Consider the following 25,516-nt stretch of genomic DNA (forward strand, 5'->3'; position numbering starts at 1 on the left):
AGCACATCCGGGTCAGTCGGTGTTTGTGAGGGGAAGTGGGCGCCGGACGGGCCGTTGCGTGCTGGCGGTTCGGCGGACAGCGGTGTCGCCATCATGTCGCGGGGGTCTATCGAGATCCCTCTCCGGGACACCGATGAGGCGAGTCGGGGGGCTGTGAGGCGGCGGCGCGGCCTGGTCCGGGGGAGAAGGGGGGGGGGAGGTTAAAAAGCTGTAAATATGTATTAACAATATTACAGCACCTAATCTAGTCAGATAATAGGTATTTAGATTTACACAATAGGCGTTTGTCGCCTCCTCGCGTAGTTTTGTCCCGGACTCGAAGGGGAGTGTGGCTCCCTTCCCTGAGAGGAATGAGTTGTTGGGGTCGCAGGTGTATGGCTTCGCGAAAAGAAAACCCAAAGCTGCCGGTGCCCCTGAGGTGAAGGGTGTCAGCCCTCTGCTAGCCATAACCTCCCTGTCCTTGCCTAGGGGCTGGCTGATGATGGCCAGCCGCTGGAAACAGCAGGACATGGTTTTTGTCAATATATGTATCCGTGCTCTTCACAACTTGCTATACGACTGCTATTGATTTTTTTTTAAGTCCCGCGAAAGGTACTTTGCTCTCCGTAGGCGACACGTTGGAGAGCTTTTCTCTCTGACAGAAATTTGTCTGAGGTGTCAACATGAATAGTTGATCTTGGAGCTGCTATTCAGGACTGACGTTCTGGAGTAATCACTAAAGATTGCTATAAAATGCATTTATTATTTTTTAACTGACCTTCTTTACTTCCATATTCATTTGCTGTGTTGGTAGCATCTATTTCTCATTAGTAACTATTAGTAGGTGAGGGTTGCCCAAATTTAAAAGCATCGTTATCTGTGCAAGACAAAACTAAAAAGAACAACAGAAGCAGAAGTATTTTTGCTGATACTCTCAAGTTTTGCACAGTTAAAACTGTAAACCCTTATAAACTAGACTGCTCTAATCCAGTCTTCAGAGAAAGAGAACATGCGTTGGTAATCAGGGTAACAAGCCTGGGAACAGCAACTGCATCTTTTGCTGTAAAATTAAATTGTAACGTAGATGACTAATATTAAAACAGGATGACTGAGCAGGCAGTTAAATTGTGTTCTTGAACATCCCACCTTGTGAGTATCCGTTCCTTTTTCCTCATTTTCTGTCTCAGAAGAGTAGATCAACATGGGCAAATAGTACTTACAAAATAATGCTTGCATGATGAAAAGTTGTTGATGTCATTTGGTGACTATGGTTGTTAATACTCAGAAATTTAGTCCATTCTTTATAGTGTTTGGCACTTCAGTAATCTCATCATTTTCTTGGGCGTAAAGATGACTTAACAAAATTTAGTTTTTGGTATTGATTCTCTGACACCTGATTACATGGAAGATTTTGACTGTATGCTAGATCTTTATATACCTGTAGGAAAAGTTTTAAAAATTCAAGTGTGCAGTCAAGTTGGTTATAAAGTGAACTGTAAAATCTCTAAGCCTGAAGTCTATATTGAAAGAAGTTGAGTTAGCATCTCTGCTTATTCTCCCTGCCTGGCATCCCAAACCTTGGGTTGCTTTATCTCTGATGTTTGTGAGAGGCCATCACTTTTGTCTTGTATAGAATACAATACGTTATCGCTTCTTTCTTTGTCCATAACCTTGTTTAAACACAAATAATTATGTTTTGTGCTCTGAGATGTCCAGTTTCCTTTGACCTCAGTGACAGATAACACTGTTAATGCTTTGTGAAAATAAAATACATATTGCTTGGTTCTAGGTGATTGAGCTTGACTTCGATCAGTTACCTGAGGGTGATGAAGTTATAAGTATATTGAAACAGGAGCACACTCAACTGCACATATGGATTGCCTTAGCGGTTAGTATATATACAAATTGTATATTTAAATACTATATTCAGATCAAATAATAATTTCTTCTTCCTTACTTGTATGACCAGGGATAACTGTATTCTGAACAGGAACTTAATGGGCTTATTCAGTCACTGATTCTGGGCCAGATATTTCTGATTTGACATGTGTATAGTAAGATTTTAATTTCATCTTTTTTCATGAAACAATGCCTACTTTCTAAGATAATTTTTGTTTCTCAATCCATAGTTTTCTTGGTTTGTGCCTTTTGGTATGCGCCTCGCAAAAAAGGAGGGGGCAGCATCTGTACAATAGAAAGTACGGCAAAATGTGCAAAATGTTATAGAAGTTCAGAGGAAAAACAATTGATTCTTCACTTATAAATATCTGTAAGACTTGTGTTTTAACGTAAAAATACTGAGTTGGGACATGTAAAGCATCTACTTGATATGATACTTGCTGGGGTAGTGTTGTCTGTTAAAACTGTATGTTTTCTAGCTGGAATACTACAAACAAGGAAAAACAGAAGACTTTGTGAAGCTGTTGGAAGCTGCACGCATAGATGGTAACCTGGACTATAGAGACCATGAGAAAGATCAGATGACGTGTCTGGATACTCTGGCAGCCTACTATGTACAGCAGGCTCGAAAGGAAAAGAACAAAGACAACAAGAAGGAGCTCATTACACAAGCTACCTTACTGTATACTATGGCTGACAAAATTATCATGTATGATCAGGTAAAAACAAATTCTGTTTAAAAATCCATATTTGTAAATTACTTAGTGATGAGAAGACAATACTGATTCACCTTAAGGCAGATAGAAACTGCTTACCCCTTAAAGTCTGTTAGGGTAGTACGTGTAAGCAAAACTTGTAATTATCTGAAATGTGTGTGGTGCTACTAGGAATAATTATCTGTAACTTGGGACACCTGATAGAACTATGTCAGTCAGTTTTGGGGGGCTGGGAAGGAAGGATTGGTTGCTACTCTCTTAATAATATGTGAACTTTAGAAGTGGATGATAAAGACCCTTTTTGTTTTATTTTTATTTCTGATGGAAGAGAAATAAATTAATCATAGAAAGCATTATAGCATAGCCAGTTAATCTTTCACGTGATCTAATCTTCCTATTTTACAAAGCAAAACATAATACAAATTTTTTTCTCCTTATCTAGAATCACTTGTTGGGAAGAGCCTGCTTTTGTCTCCTTGAAGGTGATAAAATGGACCAAGCTGATGCACAATTCCACTTTGTGCTCAACCAGTCTCCAAATAATATTCCTGCCCTTCTTGGTATGAGTTTATGGGTATTTGTGTAAAAACTTGGTCTCTGCAGTTGAGTTTTGGAATGAATTATGTGCTTAAGAAGAGGGTGCATATGTGAGTAGAAAGGATGTGGTAAAAAAGTGTGCACTTTTGATCAGAAACACATGACAGAGGTTACTTTAAACTTGGAAAGTATATGTAGGTGAAAAAGCTGGGAAAAAGTATAATGCTAGCTGGCATCTTCTGAGACCCGTAGGCATCCATCCAGTCCAACTAATTATGTTTCCCTGATGATGCTGATGAAGCTGCAAATTCTGTCAAAGGTGGAGATACCATTAGTGAGGGGTTAGTGGGCTGCAATACTTGTATTTTCATTTGTTCACTAATTAGTCTTAGTAAATGTCTGTGCTCTGGATCAGGAAATAATTAAGTTTCTGCAGAAAGCCATGAAAATGTAAATTTACTGTGTTCCCATGTTTGATTCTTTTTTTTCATATACTTGACATCATCACAGACAGCAAAAGTTGGAGCTGTCTGAATTTTCTGTTTAGTTTTTAACTCTAACTTCTGAAAATCGGCACAGTACAAATTTATCAAATAATACTTTTGAGCTTCAGATTTGTAACTGCTTTGTTTATATTTCTGATTTATTCATACCTGGTATGTTGTAACAGGTAAAGCATGCATTTCTTTCAACAAGAAAGATTATAGAGGAGCTCTTGCCTACTACAAGAAAGCATTGCGTACCAATCCAGGTTGCCCAGGTAAGACAGAAAGTATTTGCTAGTGGAAGTATTTGCTGTGCTTGCAAGCTAGCTCAAGTCTTCCTAATTCAAATACCCAAGGGCTTTTTTGTGATCTATATTTGTCAAAAAATCCCCAGCCCTCGTTATAGAGGAGTTCAGTTGTTTGTTGACTTGAAGTGTTCCTTAATTGTTGGGGAAGGAAATTGTGTTTAGGAAAATACTTTCTCATTTTGCTTTAGAGCTATCAGAAAATGAGAAGTTGCCTGTAAGAGAAATTATAATTATATGGACAGCAGAGGGACTGTTCAAGACTTGCAGAACCTATCTGTAAGCTTTTGAAATAAGGATTATTTATTAAGAAAATGATGTACTAGCATTAGTAATGAAATGAGACATGAAAAGTAAAAGTCTGTAGTCTGGTTTAGCATAGGAATCATTGCTGCAAAAGTGAATTTAGAAAGCTAAGCCTTACTTTTAAACAAACATCTTTCATTTGCTCTCCTTTTTCACACAGACACAATGTGAATTCTTTGTACTAGTTCATCTGTACTCAATCATGGAAGTTAGAGGATGATGAACAGCATTTTGTTAGCAGTGAATCAGTTGATTGTTTGAGGAGAAATGTCTATCTAACTTGTTTATTTTTCTGTATTTTAGTAGTCTCAGGTGAACTTACCCTGCCTGAGAAATTTCCGGCCCTTTCATCTAGCAATTTTTTAATGTCTTTATCTATTATTTTTAAATATGTTTCCATAAAAGTTATTTTTTTTTTTATTTTTTAAGTATCAGAGTCTTTTGGAGATAGAGACCAATGTTTGGAGAGCAACGGAGAAATGAAGTCTTGCTGATTTGTTAAAGTTAGCTTTGCTGCCAAGTGTGGGAGGCTGCCTTTAAAAACAGTAAATCGTTAGATGGCTTTACACGTTTTACAGAAATATTGCAAATTGTGCTTTCACTTTAATTGATGTCCAGAATGTTAAAAAGTCATAAAGTTGAAATTTTGGGATTCTGAATGGTGTCATCTTGTTCTCTAGCTGAGGTTCGATTAGGTATGGGCCACTGCTTCGTGAAACTGAACAAGCTGGAAAAAGCTCGCTTGGCGTTCAGCAGGGCTCTGGAGCTCAATTCAAAATGTGTGGGTGCTTTGGTTGGACTGGCTGTCCTGGAACTCAATAATAAAGAGGTGGGTCTGGCTTGACAAGAATCCATGCTCATTTTACTTCCTTCTTATCTGAACAAGCAAACTTTTTATACTTTAAAGGTAGTCCAAGTGTCATGCTAACAGAAAGGTCAAGGTAAAAGATGTAGTCTCAGGTAGTTAGTGCTGGGCTTTAAGGAACATAAGCTTTCAAATAAGTGTTAAAGTTGTATTCAAGCCTACCTTGGTATGCATACCACGTGGTAAACCAAGGTGCAGGCAAGAACAAATTTTAACTAGGCTGATAAAACTGTGATGAAGTGGTGGTCCTACCTCTGTAGGTGTTGTGTCACTAGAAAAATACATACGCTCATATAGCTTAATTGGGATCATAAGATCTGAGATGGTTAATCCATGCTAAGGAAGTTATCCGTGGAGGATGAGACCTTTATGTATTTTTTTTTTAAAGTATTAAAGATTGTTACATAATTGTATCTTAGTGTTATGCTATCTGTAGAACACATAGCTCCTTAAAAGATCTTTTGTTAGCACAGAGTGTCTGGAAATTACTTAGTTTACTATGTTGTAGGAAAAAACAATCATTAAGACTTGTGCAAGTCTGAAGAATTCTGAAAAATGTGGGCATGAGAGTTCTGTTTTCTAAAACTGCAGAGACAACCAAAAAAACCTCTAAAGTCAAATTTTCATAAATAATTCCATGGGTGAGAAACTAGTGAAACGTGGTATCTTGCTTTTTACTTCTTGAAGGTATTTTCACTAAAGTCAAGGGATGAGCTCCCTCACCTTAAGCTTCGAAAAGCTGTAATTAAAAGCTGACCCATTTAAATACATTTTTTATTCTTTGTGAGAAATATATCACCTTTGCTTTACTTCAAACTTTTTTTTAACAATTTGCACTTCAAGGTTAGTATAACACCAAAGAGTTGGCTTGGAGGAGGGAGAACACTTTCTCTGGCGAAAAGATTGTCTCTGAGTTGCAAACTACTAATTGATGTCTTTTCTGTGCTTAGATATTTCTAATGTTTCTCCCTCCTAGAAGATCCTGTGATGTCAAATCAGGGTTGAGATGACACTGTGTTGTCCTTGAGGGTTTTCTTATCTCTGGTTTTCTTTAATAAAAGCGCTTGGGAGCTTTGAGACCTCTAACCATGTACTGGATTTGGTTGAAATTGGACATTAGACTCAAATTATCAGAGAACTCAGACACACGCATAGCATGATTATAAACATGCTTTGCCTTTGAAAATTAAACCAAGAATTATTCAGTATCTCCTAATCAAGGTATATTATTACAGTAGGTTTGGAAAGACAGTGCCTTTTCAAACTGAAATTATGATTTTTAGCTGCCTGTTAGACTTCATCTTATGTCTAAACCTCATAAAACGTAATCTGTTCAATAAGGTAGCTTTCTGCTGATGATAATTGCAAAGTAAAGCACAGGTGTTACATGATTACTAGATGCTGTTCTTGATAATTTTGTTGAGAAATAAATACAGATTTAAGTTGATATGCTTGGTATATGGATCTCATGGGTGTCCCAAATAAATAACAATTATTTTATCAGTTATGGATTTGAACTTGTAGGTAGGTCAAATTTGTACCTGTGGAAAACTTTCTTTGAACTGTAAAGTTTATTTAGAGAAGAGTAAGTTGATAAAATGATGTCCCTATGTAGACATCTCAAACTTCTACCATTTTTTAAAATTAGAACTTAAGTACTAGCACCTCTTAATTCAGCATCTGAAGCTCTTGGTTTAGAATTTGAACAGGAGAATATTTTCATTTTGCTGTTGAACAACTTCTATGAAGGGTTTAACCGAACAGGTATTGGGGACATTGAACGGGAGAAGGGAGGCTATCAGAGTGCGAGTGTGAAATGTCAAAGGACACCAGTAAATTTGGTGGTTGTTTTTTTTTCCTAGAAAGTCCTGCTGTGCTTTTTTCTATGCCTGTGTGGTGGCTTCATTTCACATTTCCCATCTGTATGCTGCAGGGAGAAAAGCTAGTAGCTGAATTAACTTTTTTTCTGTGAGACCAGCAAGGTTTTGTTGGAGTTCCTGCAGCAGTCTAGACTGAAGTACAGTTTTGAACATGTTAATAAGATACAGCTATTGAGATGTTGCTGATCCCTTTCAATGTTTCATTTAGGCTGATTCCATCAAGAACGGTGTTCAGCTCCTCTCTAGGGCTTACACAATTGATCCCAGTAACCCAATGGTGTTGAATCACTTGGCTAATCACTTCTTCTTTAAGAAGGTAAGAGGTCTGTGGAATTTTGCAGTTAAATACTCGATAACCTCTGAACAGCAAGGATTCAGGTGTTAGATTCAATCTTATTTCATCAGGCAAAGTGGTGCCTAATATGGAACTGTTAATCTAGATGGATGAGTGTAAAGTTTTTGAGTTAAATTTTGTATAAACTTCTCTCAAGAAAGCCAAGAAAAAGTACACTTATTTCTTAAGTAAAGGTCACCTTTGTGTCCTGAAGGGTTTTTTGTTTTCGTTTGGAGTTTGGGTTTTTTCCCCTCTCCTACCTCTTCCATGCTTAAAAATATGAAATAGAGAAAAGAACAGTAACTACTAAAACTAAATCTGTTATTATTAATTTAGTCAGTACTGTGGCTAAAGCTTTATTGGGTTTTCTAGCCGTCCTTGTATGAATAATATATCACTTGACCATAAATTAAATAAAGGCTTTCAAATTTCATTTTGCTTCCTTTTTTTCAGGACTATGGTAAAGTGCAGCACCTGGCTCTTCATGCTTTCCATAACACAGAAGTTGAAGCAATGCAAGCAGAGAGTTGTTATCAGCTGGCTAGGTCTTTTCATGTACAGGTAGGGCAGTTTTTAAAAGCCTCCTTTGAGATTAGACTTAAAAATTTGTGTTATAAAAGTTCATACCTGTGAAAACATTACCTATTTTTATTTACTTCTTTTTAATTAGGAAGATTATGATCAAGCTTTCCAGTATTACTACCAGGCCACTCAGTTTGCCTCATCTTCTTTTGTACTTCCATTTTTTGGTTTGGGTCAAATGTACATTTATCGAGGGGACAAAGAGAATGCATCACAATGCTTTGAAAAAGTTCTGAAAGCATACCCTAACAATTATGAGACTATGAAAATCCTTGGATCTCTTTATGCTGCTTCAGAAGACCAGGAGAAACGGGATATTGCAAAGGTGAGTGTTGCTTCTGCCTGTCTCATGCTTTTACGTACAAGAGTAGAACTTGAAAATCAGACTGTACTGTAAGTGGATTAAAACTCAGGGTTACTTGGCTGTAGGTAAGGAATATTTTTATATTGGTTGTCATGAGAGATCCTCCTAACTGTGGAGAGTCACAACTTATGGACAGAACTGAAAGTCCTACTGGGCTCTGGCTAAAGCAAGTCCAGGAATTTAGAGGAGTCCCAGCCTCATGTTTGCATTTGGTACTGTGAAAAGGACAGAATTCTTCCCATATATGTTAAAATTCTCTGGATGGTAAGTTAGCTGGTGATTTCTTGAAGACAGCAAATTTGCTAGTGATTTCCAGGAAACACTTCTCTTAGCTCAGCTGGAAGGACAATGTTAGGCTTTTTTTAAACGAAGGGCGTTTTAAATCTAATGTTGGGTAAATAAATGCAAAAAATGTCAGACATCACTTTTCTAGCTTCTCCTGTTGGTGTAATAGTTTCTGCTCCTCAAGAGTTTAAGCAGATGTTTTGTTCTACAGGAAAGTACAATAATGAAGGAAGAAAACTAATGGAAGCCTTTTTTTTTTGTGACCAAATTGTGGAGATGTTTAGAATGTTTTCTTTGGCAGCATGGTGTATCTTCTAATGTTGATATTAACACCTTCACTCTTTCTTTTGATTTTATTTATATTTTTAAAAACAGTTTGTGTATCCACAAAGAGGCATAATTGTTTTCTGCTGGTTTTCAGGGACATCTGAAGAAAGTCACAGAACAATATCCCGATGATGTAGAGGCATGGATTGAGCTAGCCCAAATTCTAGAACAGACTGATATACAGGTATTATTAATATACACTTGGTGAATTATGTGTGTGCTTTTCATAAGAGCACATAGAGCTTGTTTTCTTATTTCTTCCATCCATTTTCCCTTTCTTTGTAAAGGGTGCACTGTCAGCCTATGGTACAGCCACACGCATTCTGCAAGAGAAAGTACAGGCTGATGTCCCACCAGAGATTTTGAATAATGTGGGTGCTCTGCACTTCAGGCTGGGAAATCTGGGAGAAGCGAAGGTACGTAATTACTCAAAGTTTGACTTGATCACCAAGAAGTTTTCCTTTAACAATATGCTGGAGTGCTTTATTCCTTTTCTTTTTTTCGCTTTAGAAATATTTTTTGGCATCGCTGGATCGTGCAAAAGCAGAAGCTGAACATGATGAGCATTATTACAATGCTATCTCTGTGACAACGTCCTATAACCTTGCCAGACTGTATGAGGCCATGTGTGAATTTCATGAAGCGGAAAAGCTGTATAAAAACATTTTAAGAGAACATCCTAATTACGTTGATTGTAAGAAACATTTAGTATTTTAGTTCCATGGTTGTCCTTATAATACCAAAAGTCTTCCTATTTACAGTGTGTTCTGGTCTCATTATGTGTCTTCACTTTTTATAGTAGTTTTGGGGCCTGCTTAGGTAATTCACATTGGAAGAAATCTGATGAGGTCATTTGGTTCAACCTGCTCAACCAAGTTAACTTCCAAGTATCAGCCTGTTCTAATTAAGTTGATTCAGTTAATCAAAAGCATACAAGTAAGCTGGAAAAAAAAAGTATACGTTAAACAGGGCAGAACTGTCTCTTTCTTTTTAAAGGGTGCACTGTCAGCCTATGGTACAGCCACACGCATTCTGCAAGAGAAAGTACAGGCTGATGTCCCACCAGAGATTTTGAATAATGTGGGTGCTCTGCACTTCAGGCTGGGAAATCTGGGAGAAGCGAAGGTACGTAATTACTCAAAGTTTGACTTGATCACCAAGAAGTTTTCCTTTAACAATATGCTGGAGTGCTTTATTCCTTTTCTTTTTTTCGCTTTAGAAATATTTTTTGGCATCGCTGGATCGTGCAAAAGCAGAAGCTGAACATGATGAGCATTATTACAATGCTATCTCTGTGACAACGTCCTATAACCTTGCCAGACTGTATGAGGCGATGTGTGAATTTCATGAAGCGGAAAAGCTGTATAAAAACATTTTAAGAGAACATCCTAATTACGTTGATTGTAAGAAACATTTCGTATTTTAGTTCCACAGTTGTCCTTATAATACCAAAAGTCTTCCTATTTACAGTGTGTGCTGGTCTCATTATGTGTCTTCACTTTTTATAGTAGTTTTGGGGCCTGCTTACCTACCTGCTATTTTTCCTACCTTTTTTTCAAGGCCTGCATCATCCTTGTAATCCAATCTCCTGCTTTAAGCCTTCTAGTTATTGGTAAATTATACTGTACCCCAAAAATCTAGCAAAATTAGCTTATCTAGACTCGTGTGCCTTTGCTTGGTTGCTCCCCAACCCTATCAAAGCCTCAGCACTTAGGTAGAGTGAAGGCCATCCAGGTAATTCACATTGGAAGAAATCTGATGAGGTCATTTGGTTCAACCTGCTCAACCAAGTTAACTTCCAAGTATCAGCCTGTTCTAATTAAGTTGATTCAGTTAATCAAAAGCATACAAGTAAGCTGGAAAAAAAAAGTATACGTTAAACAGGGCAGAAGCACAGAACAAACTTGTTTCATTAAGATCAAGTCCACACTGAGGCTTAAAAATACTTAATTCAGTGCTATTTGTGATGGTTATAAGGAAGGGATACTGGGCCTTTCTTACCTGGTTAAGACCTTAGTAGTTGCTGTCCTCTGGTGAACTACTGATAACAAGCTTTGGGAGCACAATCAGATTCATTCTCTTGTGTTTGAAGAGGGTCTGTTTTTTTAACACCTTGTCTACTTGTCCACTAACACTTTATCTACAAAAAACCTAATGAAAATCTTAAGTAGTGAATTACAGTGGGAAACTGGGTATCTCTGTCACAACGTCCTATAACCTTGCCAGACTGTATGAGGCGATGTGTGAATTTCATGAAGCGGAAAAGCTGTATAAAAACATTTTAAGAGAACATCCTAATTACGTTGATTGTAAGAAACATTTCGTATTTTAGTTCCACAGTTGTCCTTATAATACCAAAAGTCTTCCTATTTACAGTGTGTGCTGGTCTCATTATGTGTCTTCACTTTTTATAGTAGTTTTGGGGCCTGCTTACCTACCTGCTATTTTTCCTACCTTTTTTTCAAGGCCTGCATCATCCTTGTAATCCAATCTCCTGCTTTAAGCCTTCTAGTTATTGGTAAATTATACTGTACCCCAAAAATCTAGCAAAATTAGCTTATCTAGACTCGTGTGCCTTTGCTTGGTTGCTCCCCAACCCTATCAAAGCCTCAGCACTTAGGTAGAGTGAAGGCCATCCACTTGATATGCCCAGGCTCCGCAACTCCACCTATGCGGGTGGAAATAGAGACCCTTAGGGAGAATTGCTTTATCTTAGACCTTGGCCTTCTTTCAGGGAAGAAGGACTGTTGAGGGTGTTAGGCCAGCTTCTATGGGGCATCCTGTTTTTTCTCCTCACTCTGCTCTTGTGCCTAAGAGCTGGCAGGTGGTACTTGCTGTAAAGGCGAGGTGGTAACCCTTGCTCAGCAAGCAACAGCACACAGCATCCCCCAGCCTGGTCTATAGCCTTTCCCCTGCTTGTTTTCTGTTATCACCTGCTAACTAATGCTCTTCCCAAGCTCATGGAGATGGAAGAGCTTTTTAAAGTGAAGGGACAAGTATTATGGTAACTGATGTATCCTTCTTTGAGGTTTCTCAATCATCTTTAACCTACGAAACCAATTAAAAACATTTACCTTACTTTAACTGTTAGAAATCTGCAATTTTTGTGTCACTGTTGTGGATGGACGTTCTTCTTTGCGTGGTGTTTCTCATTGTGAATAGAATATGAAAGGTGTCTTAATGTTTGCTGGCCTTAGCAGATCAAGAAAAAGAATGCTTTTGAAAGTCATGCATGGGCAGTATTTCCTATGTTTGAGATGACTTCAGCCTGTTTCCTGTTTTTTATTTTATTTTGTATCTTTATTTTTAGGCTACTTGCGCTTGGGAGCTATGGCCAGGGATAAAGGAAATTTTTATGAGGCTTCTGATTGGTTTAAAGAAGCACTTCAGATAAATCAGGTTTGTAACCCTTTAAGTGTTTAGAGTTAAAGAGCTTTAAATGCTAACGTAAAATTTTATTTTTATTTTGTTTATTCACATAAACTAGGGGAGGAAGAGAGAACTACTGCAGTCTGCTCTCTGTTTTGTTTGTTGTTGTGGTTTTTTTAAGTATGGAATCCTAATTAAGAAAAATGACATTTTGTACATGGAAAAGTAATCTTGCAAGGGAAAACAGTACTTTTACAACTTACAGTGAATCTTTATTTAGGACCATCCAGATGCTTGGTCTCTGATTGGCAATCTTCATTTGGCTAAACAAGAGTGGGGTCCAGGACAGAAGAAATTTGAAAGAATATTGAAGCAGCCCTCCACACAAAATGATACTTATTCCATGCTGGCTCTTGGCAATGTCTGGTTGCAGACTCTACATCAACCCACAAGAGACAGAGAAAAGGTAATGGGCATCTGTTTGCCCTGTGTGCAGTTTTATTTATTTAGTTTTTGTATGCTGTTAGCTGCTTAGAGCCTTTACTTGATCCTTCTTGGGATCTTATAGGCTATAAAATTTCTGGGTAGGTCTCTTAATACCCCATTTTAGAAATGAGTGATCAATTGGAATATTTCTTTCTGCAGGAGAAGCGTCATCAAGACCGTGCATTAGCCATCTACAAGCAAGTACTCAGAAATGATCCAAAGAATTTGTATGCTGCTAATGGCATAGGTGAATATTAGACTCTAATTTTCCTTCAGAGGTGATGATATTCTTATGTTTCGTGCTTGAATATAGGATTGTTTTTGCAGGGCCTGAATGCTATGTACTAGAGCACAGGAAAGAATAGCTTTGATACGGCAGCTGTCATTTAGTTTTTGATGGGGAACTTTATTCAGGCAATATTTTGTTTTCTTTGGTATGAGTAGATAGTATGTGAACCTGGAAGCTTATGCTGTACATAATACTTTCCCCTTAGGAGCTGTCTTGGCGCATAAAGGATATTTCCGTGAAGCTCGTGATGTTTTTGCCCAAGTGAGAGAGGCAACAGCAGATATCAGTGATGTGTGGCTGAACTTGGCACACATCTACGTAGAACAGAAACAGTACATCAGTGCTGTCCAAATGGTAAGATCTCTAAATTGAACTGCATAATATGCTGGGTTAGATGACCTCTGGATGTTTCTCTGCTGTCATAGCAGCAGGAAAAGTTTCTGAATAATATTGTAACAAGGTATAGGTCTATTTCTAGCATGCTGTTGGCTGTCAAGTCTAGATCTAAAAACAAACTACCAAGTGTAAGGGGTAACAAAGCACCTACCAACTTTTACACTTTTTGTGTAGCAGAATTAAAACATAATTGGGGTAGAATTTGGTCTTGGAATTATTTTTTAGTCAGATTTCATTCAGTGTAGTTACTGTATGTGATTTACATTTAGATGTTACTGAAGTAAGTAAATGCAATTTGCTGCTGGGATTTTTTTTAAATAGCAACACTTCCTATTTTTGTTCTTACAAATGATTGCATAAATAACAATCAGAGCTGTCTGAAAAGCTGACTGTGCCATGATTTCTTTCACCACAGTTAACATCATAAGGTAATTCACGTTGGAAGAAATCTGATGAGGTCATTTGGTTCAACCTGCTCAACCAAGTTAACTTCCAAGTATCAGCCTGTTCTAATTATGTTGACTCAGTTGATCAAAAGCATACAAGTAAGCTGAAAAAAAAAAGTATACGTTAAACAGGGCAGAAGCTCAGAACAAACTGGTTTCATTAAGATCAAGTCCACGTTGAGGCTTAAAAATACTTAATTCAGCGCTATTTGTGATGGTTATAAGGAAGGGATACTGGGCCTTTGTTACCTGGTTAAGTCTTTAGTAGTTGCTGTCCTCTGGTGAAGTACTGTTAACAAGCTTTGGTAGCACAGATTCATTCTCTTGTGTTTGAAGAGGGTCCCTTGTGATTGAAGAGGGTCTGTTTTTTTTAACACTTTGTCTACTTGTCCACTAACACCTTGTCTACAAAAAACCTAATGAAAATCTTCTTTTAAGCAGTGAATTACAGTGGGAAACTGGGTATCGTTTTCACCTTTTGATTTGTCAGCAAAATATTGTACTCATTTGCTAATATGTTTAAGTACAGCTGTTACTAGAAACCTGTTTATTTACTCAGGTGTTTTATGTTTTCACCTTTTGATTTGTGAGCAAAATATTGTACTCATTTGCTAATTTATTTAAGTAAAGCTGTTAGTAGAAACCTGTTTATTTACTCAGGTGTTTTATTGTTCCCTGGGTCCTGCTATGCAGTTGGCACAAGCCACGGTCTGAAGTACGTGATACTGGACTCAAGGGGAGGTGAATTTAATTTAATAGCCTAGTTTACTGAAGCCACAAGAATTATTCTAGTGAGTTCTCTGCCATAAAGCATACAAGTCCAAGGCAGAGTTAAGCTAAATACAAAATATTTGACTCTAAAGGTGAATGAAAATTGGGCACTCGCAATAGAGTGCGATTCAAGAGTAGTGACTTCAGGCATCACAATTCAGGGCATTTTCTGTATTTGAGCTGGAAATAAAAATTACTTGGTATTTCTTATTATTTTGGAGGTTTAGAAAGGGTGAATGATTCCTGGAGGAAAAAAGGTGTGTCAAACAAAAGTCACTTGTTACTGAAAGGGATGAGGTTCATAACTGTTTGAAGCTTTAATTCTAGACTGACAAAACCTATAGTCGTGAGTCTTCTTTTATGCTTTAGAATGACCAGATGTCTATTAATGTGCCGAGTTAGTCAGCTAGGTGGATGGAACAAATTTGACATTGAGTTGTCTGAAAGGTGTGGATTTCTTTTTAACTAATTTCATCAGACATGGAATTACTGGTTTAAATGTATTTTGATTTATAAAGTATCTTGTAGTGATAAACAAAATAAATTCCCCCTTTTCCCTACTGTGGAGAATAATTGAGTGTTCTTAAAATGAGTCGTGTTTCTTGGACTTAGTTACAATAGGTAGTACTTGCAAAGTATTCTGTTGTATTTTAAGACCTATGCCTGTATTTTAAGAGCCTCCTGGACTGCTGCCACTTTCCAGAAAAATCAGGTACTTACTATGGAATAGCAGAAAAATTTTTCTGATGGGTGAAAAGGAGGTGTCTATGTAGCATGACACACTTTTTTAAAAACAAAAGGCATATTAGCAATAACACTTTTTAGGAATAGAAACATTTGCTGGAGTTAGCTAACCAAAATAACTAACCATTGTCACCTCTTCATTTGATTATTTTTTTTTTTCCATTTCAGTATGAAAACTGCCTCAGAAAGTTCTATAAGCATCAAAATACTGAAGTGCTGTTATATTTGGCCCGGGCACTCTTCAAATGTGGCAAATTACAGGAATGCAAACAAACTTTATTAAAGGTACAAATATAAAACATTGTAAGTCACATTACTGTAAGTTGATGCATGTTTGTCTCTTTGAATTTGGTAGTCTGGGATTAAAATAATGGTGTGTATTCTCTTTATGTCACTTCCATATACCTCTGCATCATGTTGTAGCGTATCTTAAAGTCATGTTTTTTATTTACAGGCCAGGCATGTAGCCCCAAGTGATACAGTCCTTATGTTTAATGTGGCTTTAGTGCTACAAAGACTAGCTACCTCTGTCCTGAAAGATGAAAAAAGCAATCTAAAGGAGGTGCTTAACGCTGTGAAAGAACTGGAGCTAGCCCACAGGTACAGCTGATTTATTTCTAGTCATTATAATCTATTTTGTTGTTCCCATACAGTAAATTTACAGCATAGGTCACAAATCTGGTTAGAAAAAATGAGCAATTATCTCTATGAAAAGCTATGTAATCCTAGAGTTTCTAGTAGGAAAACAAAGACTGGGCCTCACAAAACTGCATATTCAGACCTTTCTCCAGAGCCAGTTTTGTTTGGCCAGGTTATGGGCCAGGCATGTAGCCCCAAGTGATACAGTCCTTATGTTTAATGTGGCTTTAGTGCTACAAAGACTAGCTACCTCTGTCCTGAAAGATGAAAAAAGCAATCTAAAGGAGGTGCTTAACGCTGTGAAAGAACTGGAGCTAGCCCACAGGTACAGCTGATTTATTTCTAGTCATTATAATCTATTTTGTTGTTCCCATACAGTAAATTTACAGCATAGGTCACAAATCTGGTTAGAAAAAATGAGCAATTATCTCTATGAAAAGCTATGTAATCCTAGAGTTTCTAGTAGGAAAACAAAGACTGGGCCTTACAAAACTAAGCATTCAGACCTTTCACCAGAGCCAGTTTTGTTTGGCCAGGTTATGAATACCTGTTTCTCAAAGGGTTTTGTATTACTATGACCAAGATGCACTTCTTCCTGGAAGATGCAAAAAAGTTGAAATTATCCTATGAATGTAATACTTTTTTGATTTCTTTTAAAACAACCTATAAGGCTCAAAAGCAAATCTGTTTATATTATATGAGCCTAGTTAATAACCGGTAGTCCTTGAAAACTAATTTTGGTCTCCTGTTGGTAAGTAAAGCCAAAGGATTCATGTGGCTTATGAACAGAAGCAGTTTCTTAAATTCGTTTCAGAACTTTTAGTTCTCTTAAAAAAAAAAAAAAAAAATCTCAGGCAGAAAACAAGGTGATTAATTTGAACACAAATCTTTCAACCACTCTGTTCCTAGGTATTGCTGGTGGTAGTTGGTGCTTGCTTTATGTGTTCGTACCTCTGCTGTTAAGTCAAGGATAGATGTTGCCTTTCAGTAATTTTGTCAACTAAAGCAAGCCTTTCATACAAGTAAACATTTCCCAATTCTAGTGCTTTACATAATGCAAACAAAACATTTGAACACAAATTCTAACTTACATTCGGTTAGAAGATTGTTATTTATTGTCTTGAGAGAGTTGCATGAAAGCCTTTATTTTGTACCCATTAACTAAAAATTCAAATACCTGTCACATTTTGGAAAATATTTTCCATAATCTAAAACTTGAGTAAGGAATTACTTTTTTCATATGTATAAGAACTTGAGTTCAGTCTAGCACAAAATCACTTCATTTAAAGTATCTCTGGAATGTGGGAAGAAACTGTGGCAACCTGGAAAGTAAGAAAGTTGTTTTCCTTTAAATAAATTGGAGAAACTGTTCTCAAAACACTGATTATCATGGCTTACCCATCTACCCAAAGGTGTGTTGTATTCACAAGGGCCTATTGTATTCACAGGTGCAAGGAGGCTGTTCTGGAAGGATTTTGAAAAAATAAGTTCTCCTTCCTTTTCTTATGCTGGTTTCAAGCGCTTAAGCTGTGACTGATAAGGAGTAAATCTACTGGGGTCAGCAGTGTATTCATAGCTGGGAGCCAGTAAATGAAATCTTAAAATTATCTTTAGAATTTTTCTGAGTTTTTGTTCTAGAGTGATTTTAGAATGTTTCAGATTTGGAGAACTCTGTACTTTTATACTGTTGTATTAAAAGGGGCTGCACACAGAGAAAATTGGTGAGGTTTGCCTCATCAGTTGAGTTTTATAGGATTGTAATTCAGGAGTAAATGCTTTGTTTTAAGACAAAATTACAATAAATACCTAAGTAATGCCATTTTTGCTTTTGTGGTGGTGGTGTTTTTTCCTCCAGGTACTTCAGTTACTTGAGTAAAGTCGGTGACAAGATGAGATTTGACTTGGCACTTGCTGCTACAGAAGCCAGGTAAAAAAAAAAAAAAACAAAACCCAACCTCCTCTCTTCCCCCCCCAAAAAAAACAACAACAACAAAACAAAACAAAAAAACTACAAAACCACAAACAAATCCAAGTGGAATGTTTTTTGTCTTGTTTTTTAATAAAAAAAGTATTCCAAAAAATGCGGTGTCTGCCATTAGCTGAAGCCTGCAAAACTTTAGAGGTTTTAATGGCAAATTTTCTGTTGGTGAGGGTGCAGTGACATTTATTTAAACGTCTCTAGCTCTCATTGTTTTGACTTTAAACATAATAATTTAGCAGCAGGTTTCCTTTCATGGAGATTTTTTTGAGGCAGTTAATGGGTGAATAGCATGGGTCAGTTATGGAAACATGAAAAGCTTTTGCTGAGTCTAGTCTGCTTTCAGTTTTGCTCAGGGTAACGAGTTTGTACACAGGCCTTTTCAAATCAGTTTCCTTATCTGTTAAGTTTTCAGTCATTATGCCCTGTGCTTCATTTTTTACATGTTCTTCTAAGATTTTTCATAGCCATATACAAATAACATCTGTTGGGCATCATGCACTGTACATCTTGAATGGGTATCATTAAAGCACTTTGTACAGAGAAGAAAATTTTAATCTTAAATGAAATGTCATTGTAATATTAGCTAAGAGGGTATTGAAAGTTCCTTGCTTTACTGTTTCATGAGATTGAACACTTTCTGCAACCTTACACGACTGTGGTTTTTTTAAGATAAAATTTCTACCTACCTTTCTGATTAGATTTGCTAGTATGTTCTGATTAAATACGAGTTCTGATTAATCATGCTTTTGAAGCTCTCCAAATTAGTTGGGATGATTCCTTTTATGTTCATGTGGGGTTTTTCTGTATATGAATTGGCTAAACTTTAAGCGTGAAGCGGTATGTTTTGAAATGTTATATTGCAATTTAAAGATAAACTAGCTTTCCAGAAAGTGCTTTAGTTTCCTCAGAAATGGAAATCTGTAGTGCTCTTTTATTGTGCTATTTCAAGTAGGTTTTTTTTTTCTTTATTGGTGATATGAGGGTCGTGTTGTGAAGCATGCCCATTATAAAACTGTTTCTTCTTGTAGTCTGTGCCTGCCACCTTCCTTTACTCTGTATATGAATTGGCTAAACTTTAAGCGTGAAGCGGTATGTTTTGAAATGTTATATTGCAATTTAAAGATAAACTAGCTTTCCAGAAAGTGCTTTAGTTTCCTCAGAAATCTGTAGTACTCTTTTAGCTATTTCAAGTAGTTTTTTTTTGTTGGTGGTGATATGAGGGTCGTGTTGTGAAGCATGCCCATTATAAAACTGTTTCTTCTTGTAGTCTGTGCCTGCCACCTTCCTTTACTTGAAAACATTGCATGTTACAGGCAATGCTCTGACTTACTCAGTCAAGCCCAGTACCATGTGGCTCGAGCACGCAAGCAGGATGAAGAAGAGAGGGAGCTGCGTGCGAAACAAGAGCAAGAAAAGGAGCTGCTCCAGAAATCTGTAGTACTCTTTTAGCTATTTCAAGTAGTTTTTTTTTGTTGGTGGTGATATGAGGGTCGTGTTGTGAAGCATGCCCATTATAAAACTGTTTCTTCTTGTAGTCTGTGCCTGCCACCTTCCTTTACTTGAAAACATTGCATGTTACAGGCAATGCTCTGACTTACTCAGTCAAGCCCAGTACCATGTGGCTCGAGCACGCAAGCAGGATGAAGAAGAGAGGGAGCTGCGTGCGAAACAAGAGCAAGAAAAGGAGCTGCTCCGCCAAAAACTACTTAAAGAGCAGGTTATATTCTGTTACGTAACTGTATACTAATATTTTTTTTTAAAGTATATTTTTAAAAGGTATACCTGTCAACAATGTATATGTTCCTGTTGCTCTGGGGTGGTACCTGGTATTACTGATAGAACGTCCGGTAGCTATTTTTCTTAATTGTAGTAAGAAAATGTTATAGCTGACAGGTGGCATTCTTTCCATATCCTCAGAAATAGATTTTTATTTTTATAATGAAATAACAGGTGGCACTCACTCATTCTTTCCATATCCACAGAAATAGATTTTTATTTTTATAATGAAATCAAATTTGTGCTCCAGAAGGTCTGCCATCAAATTTCTCTAATGACAGGCTGAATGGGGAAACACTTGGTGTGACAGTTCTTTTGGACTTTTGCCTACTCTAGCATAGGCTTACAGAAAACTTTTTTTTTTTTTGCCATGTGAACCTTCTGCTATGACATAGACTGACAAAAGTCAATTTTCCAAATTCTTGGAAAATAATTTATATCCTTGCAATTATAGTCACTGCAATGCTGCAAATACAATAGTAATTGTTAGTTTTCTCTCTGTTTCAGGAAGAGAAGCGCCTAAGAGAAAAAGAAGAACAGAAGAAACTTCTGGAACAAAGAGCTCAATATGTGGAGAAAACCAAGAATATCCTGATGTTCACTGGTGAAGTAGAAGGATCAAAGGAAAAGAAACGTGGCGGCGGCGGAGGCAGGGTAGAAGATATATTTTTAAATTTTTATTGCCATGTGAAGCTTCTGCTATGACATAAACTGACAAAAGTCAATTTTTCAAATTCTTGGAAAATAATTTATATCCTCGCAATTATGGTCACTGCAATGCTGCAAATACAGTAGTAATTGTTAGTTTTCTCTCTGTTTCAGGAAGAGAAGCGCCTAAGAGAAAAAGAAGAACAGAAGAAACTTCTGGAACAAAGAGCTCAATATGTGGAGAAAACCAAGAATATCCTGATGTTCACTGGTGAAGTAGAAGGATCAAAGGAAAAGAAACGTGGCGGCGGCGGAGGCAGGGTAGAAGATATATTTTTAAATTTTTATTTTTTTTTTAGATCTCCTTCATTTTCCCCTTTTGATATATGGTCTCTTGCAGTAGTACAGGTTCTTAATTTCGTGCTCCTAGGCTCCACTGAGTGAAATTGCACAGATTTAATTCTCAAATGTAAGAGCTGGAATTTATACTAAAGTTCCAAGCATGGTGATATCACCAAAATCTGTTCTATTTAATTGCTAAAATAACAGAATAAGAATGTGTTATTATGTGCCAATTTGGAATCAGTTTCTTAGTGACATCAGTATAGTGATTATGGGAAGTTGGCACAAGAAGGTCTGTATTTTCATATCTTTGAAAACATGTTCAGATAAAGTTTCCATTTTTAATTGTCTTCTGGTACCTTTTTATCTAGAAGGTGAATAATAGGCTGTATTGTGGGGCTTTTATTTATTACAGCGTTCCAAAAAAGGAGCAGGGGAATTTGATGAGTTCGTAAATGATGACAGCGATGAAGATCTGCCCGTGTCTAGAAAGAAGAAGAAGAGGAAGGGCAGTGGTAGTGAACAAGATGGGGAAGAAGAAGAGGGTGAAAGAAAGAAGAAAAAGAGGAGGAGGTAATCAATACTTTAATGTTAGGCTCCCCTAAGAAATAGTACGCCTTTTAAGTATATTTTCATGCAATCCTTCATAACTGTTTAAAAAATGTACTGTTGGCAAGAGTTCACATTATTAATTTTTATTTACACATGCTCGTTATAAGACCTAAACAGCAAATAAGACCTAAACTCTGCAAATAAGTATGAGTAGCACTTGATCAACTGTGTGTTACTTGAGACTGATATTTTTTGATTTTGATTTCGACTGTATGTGTTAAGTGTGTTTTTTTTTTAATGTTCTGCTTTACATCATATAAAATATGTTTCTGATTTAAGACCTCAGAAAGCAGATGAGGGGAGCGATGATGAAGAACATGAAAATGGTCCAAGACCTAAAAAAAGACGTCCACCCAAAGCAGAGAAAAAGAAGGCTGTAAGTTAAACCCTGAATAACTGCATCGCTTTCTAAATATGCAGTTGGAGTTCAGCATTACCCTAGTCAAGAGAGATCTATTAATGCTGAAAATGACAACAAAACTTCTTGTAGCAAACTGCCTTTGAGCTTCTTTTTGTCCTTCTCCTCTGGTGCTATAACTGCTTCAAGGCTGAAAAGGGCATTTCCAAAGCCATCTAGAATTAAGTGATAGTGAATGGAAAAATTAGATCTAATGCCTTTAGAATAACTGTTAAAAGCATGAACAGTTTTCTGAATATGTTTCATCATTTTGGCACTATCCTTTAGCCAGCCACATGAAGAGAAACCCCTTTGTTTTTCCCCCTGTACAGCCCAAACCAGAACGTCTGCCTCCTTCAATGAAAGGGAAGATCAAATCCAAAGCCATCATTTCGTCAAGCGACGATTCTTCTGATGAGGATAAACTCAAAATTGCTGACGATGGGTAAGAACCTTAATTAGCCTTGTATGAACTAAAATTTCAGTGCATGCTTTTAAGAGAAACTGCAGTGTTAATAACGAGATAATGCAAAAGTAATGAGAAGCCTTTTGTTGTTTTCTGTTGCGAATTAATTCTACTCATTCTTGTTCTGATAATGCTCAAATCCTGGTGTCTCATTTTGTTTTTAAGCTACGAATAGCATCTTTTAATACTGGGTTGTTTTGGTTTTTGGTTTTTTTTCTCTGCAGACATGCTAGGAATAGCAACAGCGATCCCTGCAGACATGCTAGGAATAGCAACAGCGATTCGGATGATGGGGAACAGCAGCACAGTAAGCGCATTGTGTCTGATAGCGATTCTGATAACCGGAATAAATCTGGTAGTGAAGCAGGTAGTCCAAGGAGATCCAGCGTCCACCCATCCGAGGAGGATTCTGACAGTGACAGGCCAGCCAGGAAAAGGAGGAGGTCGGATTCAGAGCATTCTGACAACGAGTCGGTGCAGTCGGGGAGAAGTCGGTCCGGAGGTTCGGAAAACGAATCTCGTCCAGCTTCTGGCAGCGCCGACTCCGACAGGGATTCCGAGAGAGGATCCGACAACGAGGGCTCTGCCAGAGGATCCGGTAACGAATCTGAACCAGAAGGATCCAACGAGGAGGGGTCTGAAGGAGGTTCGGATGACAGCGATTAGATCGAAACGACAGACCGTTTTTTAAAAAAATGTCCTTGTAAATATATTTCAGTTATAGGGAAAATCCGATTTTTATATTTGAAAACTGTGATTTTAAAAAAAAAAAAAAACACCCTTAATGTTCTGCTAAACTGTTGTGAGACCTTCCTGTGATTCTTTCTATTAGCAACTAATGGATGTTTCTTTAAGTTGGCTTACGGTGTATTGAAGCTGCTGTAGATGAAGAACAGAATCCCTGTACTATAATCAGCACACACCAAGGATGGAATGCATGTAAAAACTATGGAACATAAAACCTCTGCTTAGGTGGTTCCAGTGTGGCTAAAACTGTGTGTTCTGTGCTCATACATGCATAGATGGATCTTAAAATCCTACCAAGTGGAACAAAGAGCTGTGGATATTTATCTTTTTCCTTGTTCTGAATAAAGGTCAGTAGGGAGATTTCTTTTTCTTATTTTCTATTAAAGATTACATTTGCCATGATGCAACTCCTTATGTTTCCAAGAGTTTGTTCTTTTGCTTCTGTTTTTGTGTTAAATCAGGTGAAAAGATGCGGATATTAAATTTTCTAAAGTAGTGATGCAGATGTAGGTGAAATATTTAAATTGGCAGTTGAAAAAAATTTAGAGAACTCAGTATTACTTGAGAAAGGTAAAGCTGCCAGTGTCACAATAAACTCTTTCTGCTTATTTGCTTGGAGTGATTTATTTTACCCCTTAAAAGGTATAAGCAGAAAACCTGAAAATGTTAAATTTGACAAATGAATGTGTTTTGAAGAAGTAATCTTAACTTTATTTTAGCTTAAGTACATGCTTTTTTGAGTTAAGTCTTTACATATAATATGTTCAGGAGCAACAATGAAAAATTGCTGTGTTGTAAACTAAAGTGAATTTGAATTTCTCCCTGCAGTTCTGCAAAATTTTTTTTCTACATTTTTTTCATTGGTCATCAATTCCTATGTTAAGAATTTGCTACAAGAAGATTTTACAGATCTGACTAGCATATTACTACTGTTTTTAATGGACTCTATAGCCTAAACTATATTGCTTTGTTTTTAGAAGGTCCAGATTGTCACTGCTGATAGTTCACTTCAAGTACTAACTGGAAATGAAGTTTCCCATGCTGCTATTTCTGGTTGGCTGTGAGCATTAGCTCTTCTCTTTGTGTATGTTTTTTTCATTTGTGTATGGGCTGTTGGTAACCATGGCAGACAAAGCAGAATGCAGAACAGTTAAGATGTCTCTTTTTGTGGCTCAGTTTGGTATGAAGTTTCTATATGTGGTCTTAGGTAAAACTTAGATGCTTGGTAACGTTCAGAATAGAAGAATAGCCATCGTGCTTGTTGGATTAGAGCAAAACTGAATCTTAACTCAGTCTTCTTGTTCATAGAGTCACTTAGGTGGAAGATTTGCCACTGTCCGAGACTGGAAGCTAGATAGCTTTGAGAAAATTTGAGGAAAATTTGTGGCCCTTGTAGAAAATGATTCTCCTCTCAAGAGAATCATGACCCAGGTGCTCACTTCCTTCAGAGTCCCAAGGAGGCAGTGGACAGATGAGGTATGTACACTTGATGTCACACTGCTTCTTTTAGGAAGCTGAGAAGAAGTGTGAGGAAATGGATGCAACTAAGGAAAACTAATGCAAGCAAGGTGAAATAAATTGAACAGTAGCAGCAATGGCAAGTAGGAGACTAACCAGCTTTTAACAACAGGAAGGAGTGTCACACTGTCAGCTTAGGAAGCTGTGAAGAAGTGTGAGGAAATGCATTAGTTTTCCTTAGTTGCATCCAAGCAAGGTGAAACAACTGGAACAGTAGCAGCAATGGCAAGTATGAGACTAACCAGCTTTTAACAACAGGAAGGAAAAATAAGATGTGCAGCACTTACTATGGGATCTTTTCTCTGCCTCAGATACACCTCCTCTATTATAGCCTTCTCTATCATGTTATTAATTGTATCTTTCTTATGAAAGGTCTGAAGGTCTTGGTTTGGTGCTGTGTGTAGCAAAATGTATTTTCTGCAGGTAAAATTTAGGTCTTTGAAGTCCTGAGTGGGTTCAGATCTAACATCCAGCTACAGAAATATTTTTAGTAAGTGTAAAATAAGAGGTTTCTATATGCCTCTTGTCTGACGAGTGCATTTTTTGAGCTTTCCAGAGTCAGAAAGGAGGCTTGTAAGAAGAGGTTATGGATTAGGGTTTGAAATGCATGAGGCCAATCAGCAGGGAAAGAAAGAGGACAGGATGCTTTTACTTCCCTCTTTCCCTGCTTTTACAGAGCAAAAGGGAAAAAAAAAGAACCCTGGAGACTTTTTTCTTTTCTTTGATTAGGAGGGTTAATGGGACGATTAAGGTTATGTAAATTCATACGTTGCTGTAATTGGAGACAAAACTGTGGTTTTGCTTAATTCATATTTTCTAATGCTTGATTTTTGAAAATGCAGTGCTGGAATAATGTTGCCATCATTCTCTCTTGGCAGCATTCCTTGCCTTCTGAAGAAGACAGTTTGCTTACAGCTATTAAATTCCTTTATTAATAGCAGTAATCTATTCCAGAATAAAATGCAGGGTCTTAGGAGTGTAATACTGCATTGCTATAGAAGTACTTTATTCCTAGTTTCTGTTAT

The 25,516-nt window shown here is 37.2% G+C and overlaps 1 protein-coding gene across 1 annotated transcript; it reads left to right on the forward strand.

Moving 5' to 3' along the window:
- The first annotated feature begins 13 nt into the window (after nucleotides 1-13).
- Nucleotides 14-23,581, forward strand: CTR9 (CTR9 homolog, Paf1/RNA polymerase II complex component). Its single transcript, XM_014935952.1, has 25 exons — nucleotides 14-138; nucleotides 1,769-1,867; nucleotides 2,358-2,597; nucleotides 3,037-3,154; nucleotides 3,802-3,891; nucleotides 4,908-5,056; nucleotides 7,181-7,288; nucleotides 7,760-7,867; nucleotides 7,977-8,213; nucleotides 8,959-9,048; nucleotides 9,152-9,280; nucleotides 9,375-9,558; nucleotides 12,175-12,263; nucleotides 12,514-12,699; nucleotides 12,879-12,966; nucleotides 13,214-13,362; nucleotides 15,534-15,650; nucleotides 15,820-15,965; nucleotides 17,860-17,931; nucleotides 19,567-19,702; nucleotides 20,269-20,415; nucleotides 21,167-21,324; nucleotides 21,643-21,739; nucleotides 22,093-22,205; nucleotides 22,484-23,581. The coding sequence occupies exons 1-25, from the start codon at nucleotides 94-96 to the stop codon at nucleotides 22,890-22,892; spliced, it is 3,504 nt and encodes a 1,167-aa protein (XP_014791438.1). The 5' UTR covers nucleotides 14-93; the 3' UTR covers nucleotides 22,893-23,581.
- The last annotated feature ends 1,935 nt before the right edge of the window (nucleotides 23,582-25,516 follow it).

The sequence above is a fragment of the Calidris pugnax genome, unplaced genomic scaffold, assembly GCF_001431845.1.
Source record: "Calidris pugnax isolate Ruff unplaced genomic scaffold, ASM143184v1 scaffold26, whole genome shotgun sequence".
In the NCBI taxonomy this organism is placed as follows: Eukaryota; Metazoa; Chordata; class Aves; order Charadriiformes; family Scolopacidae; genus Calidris; species Calidris pugnax.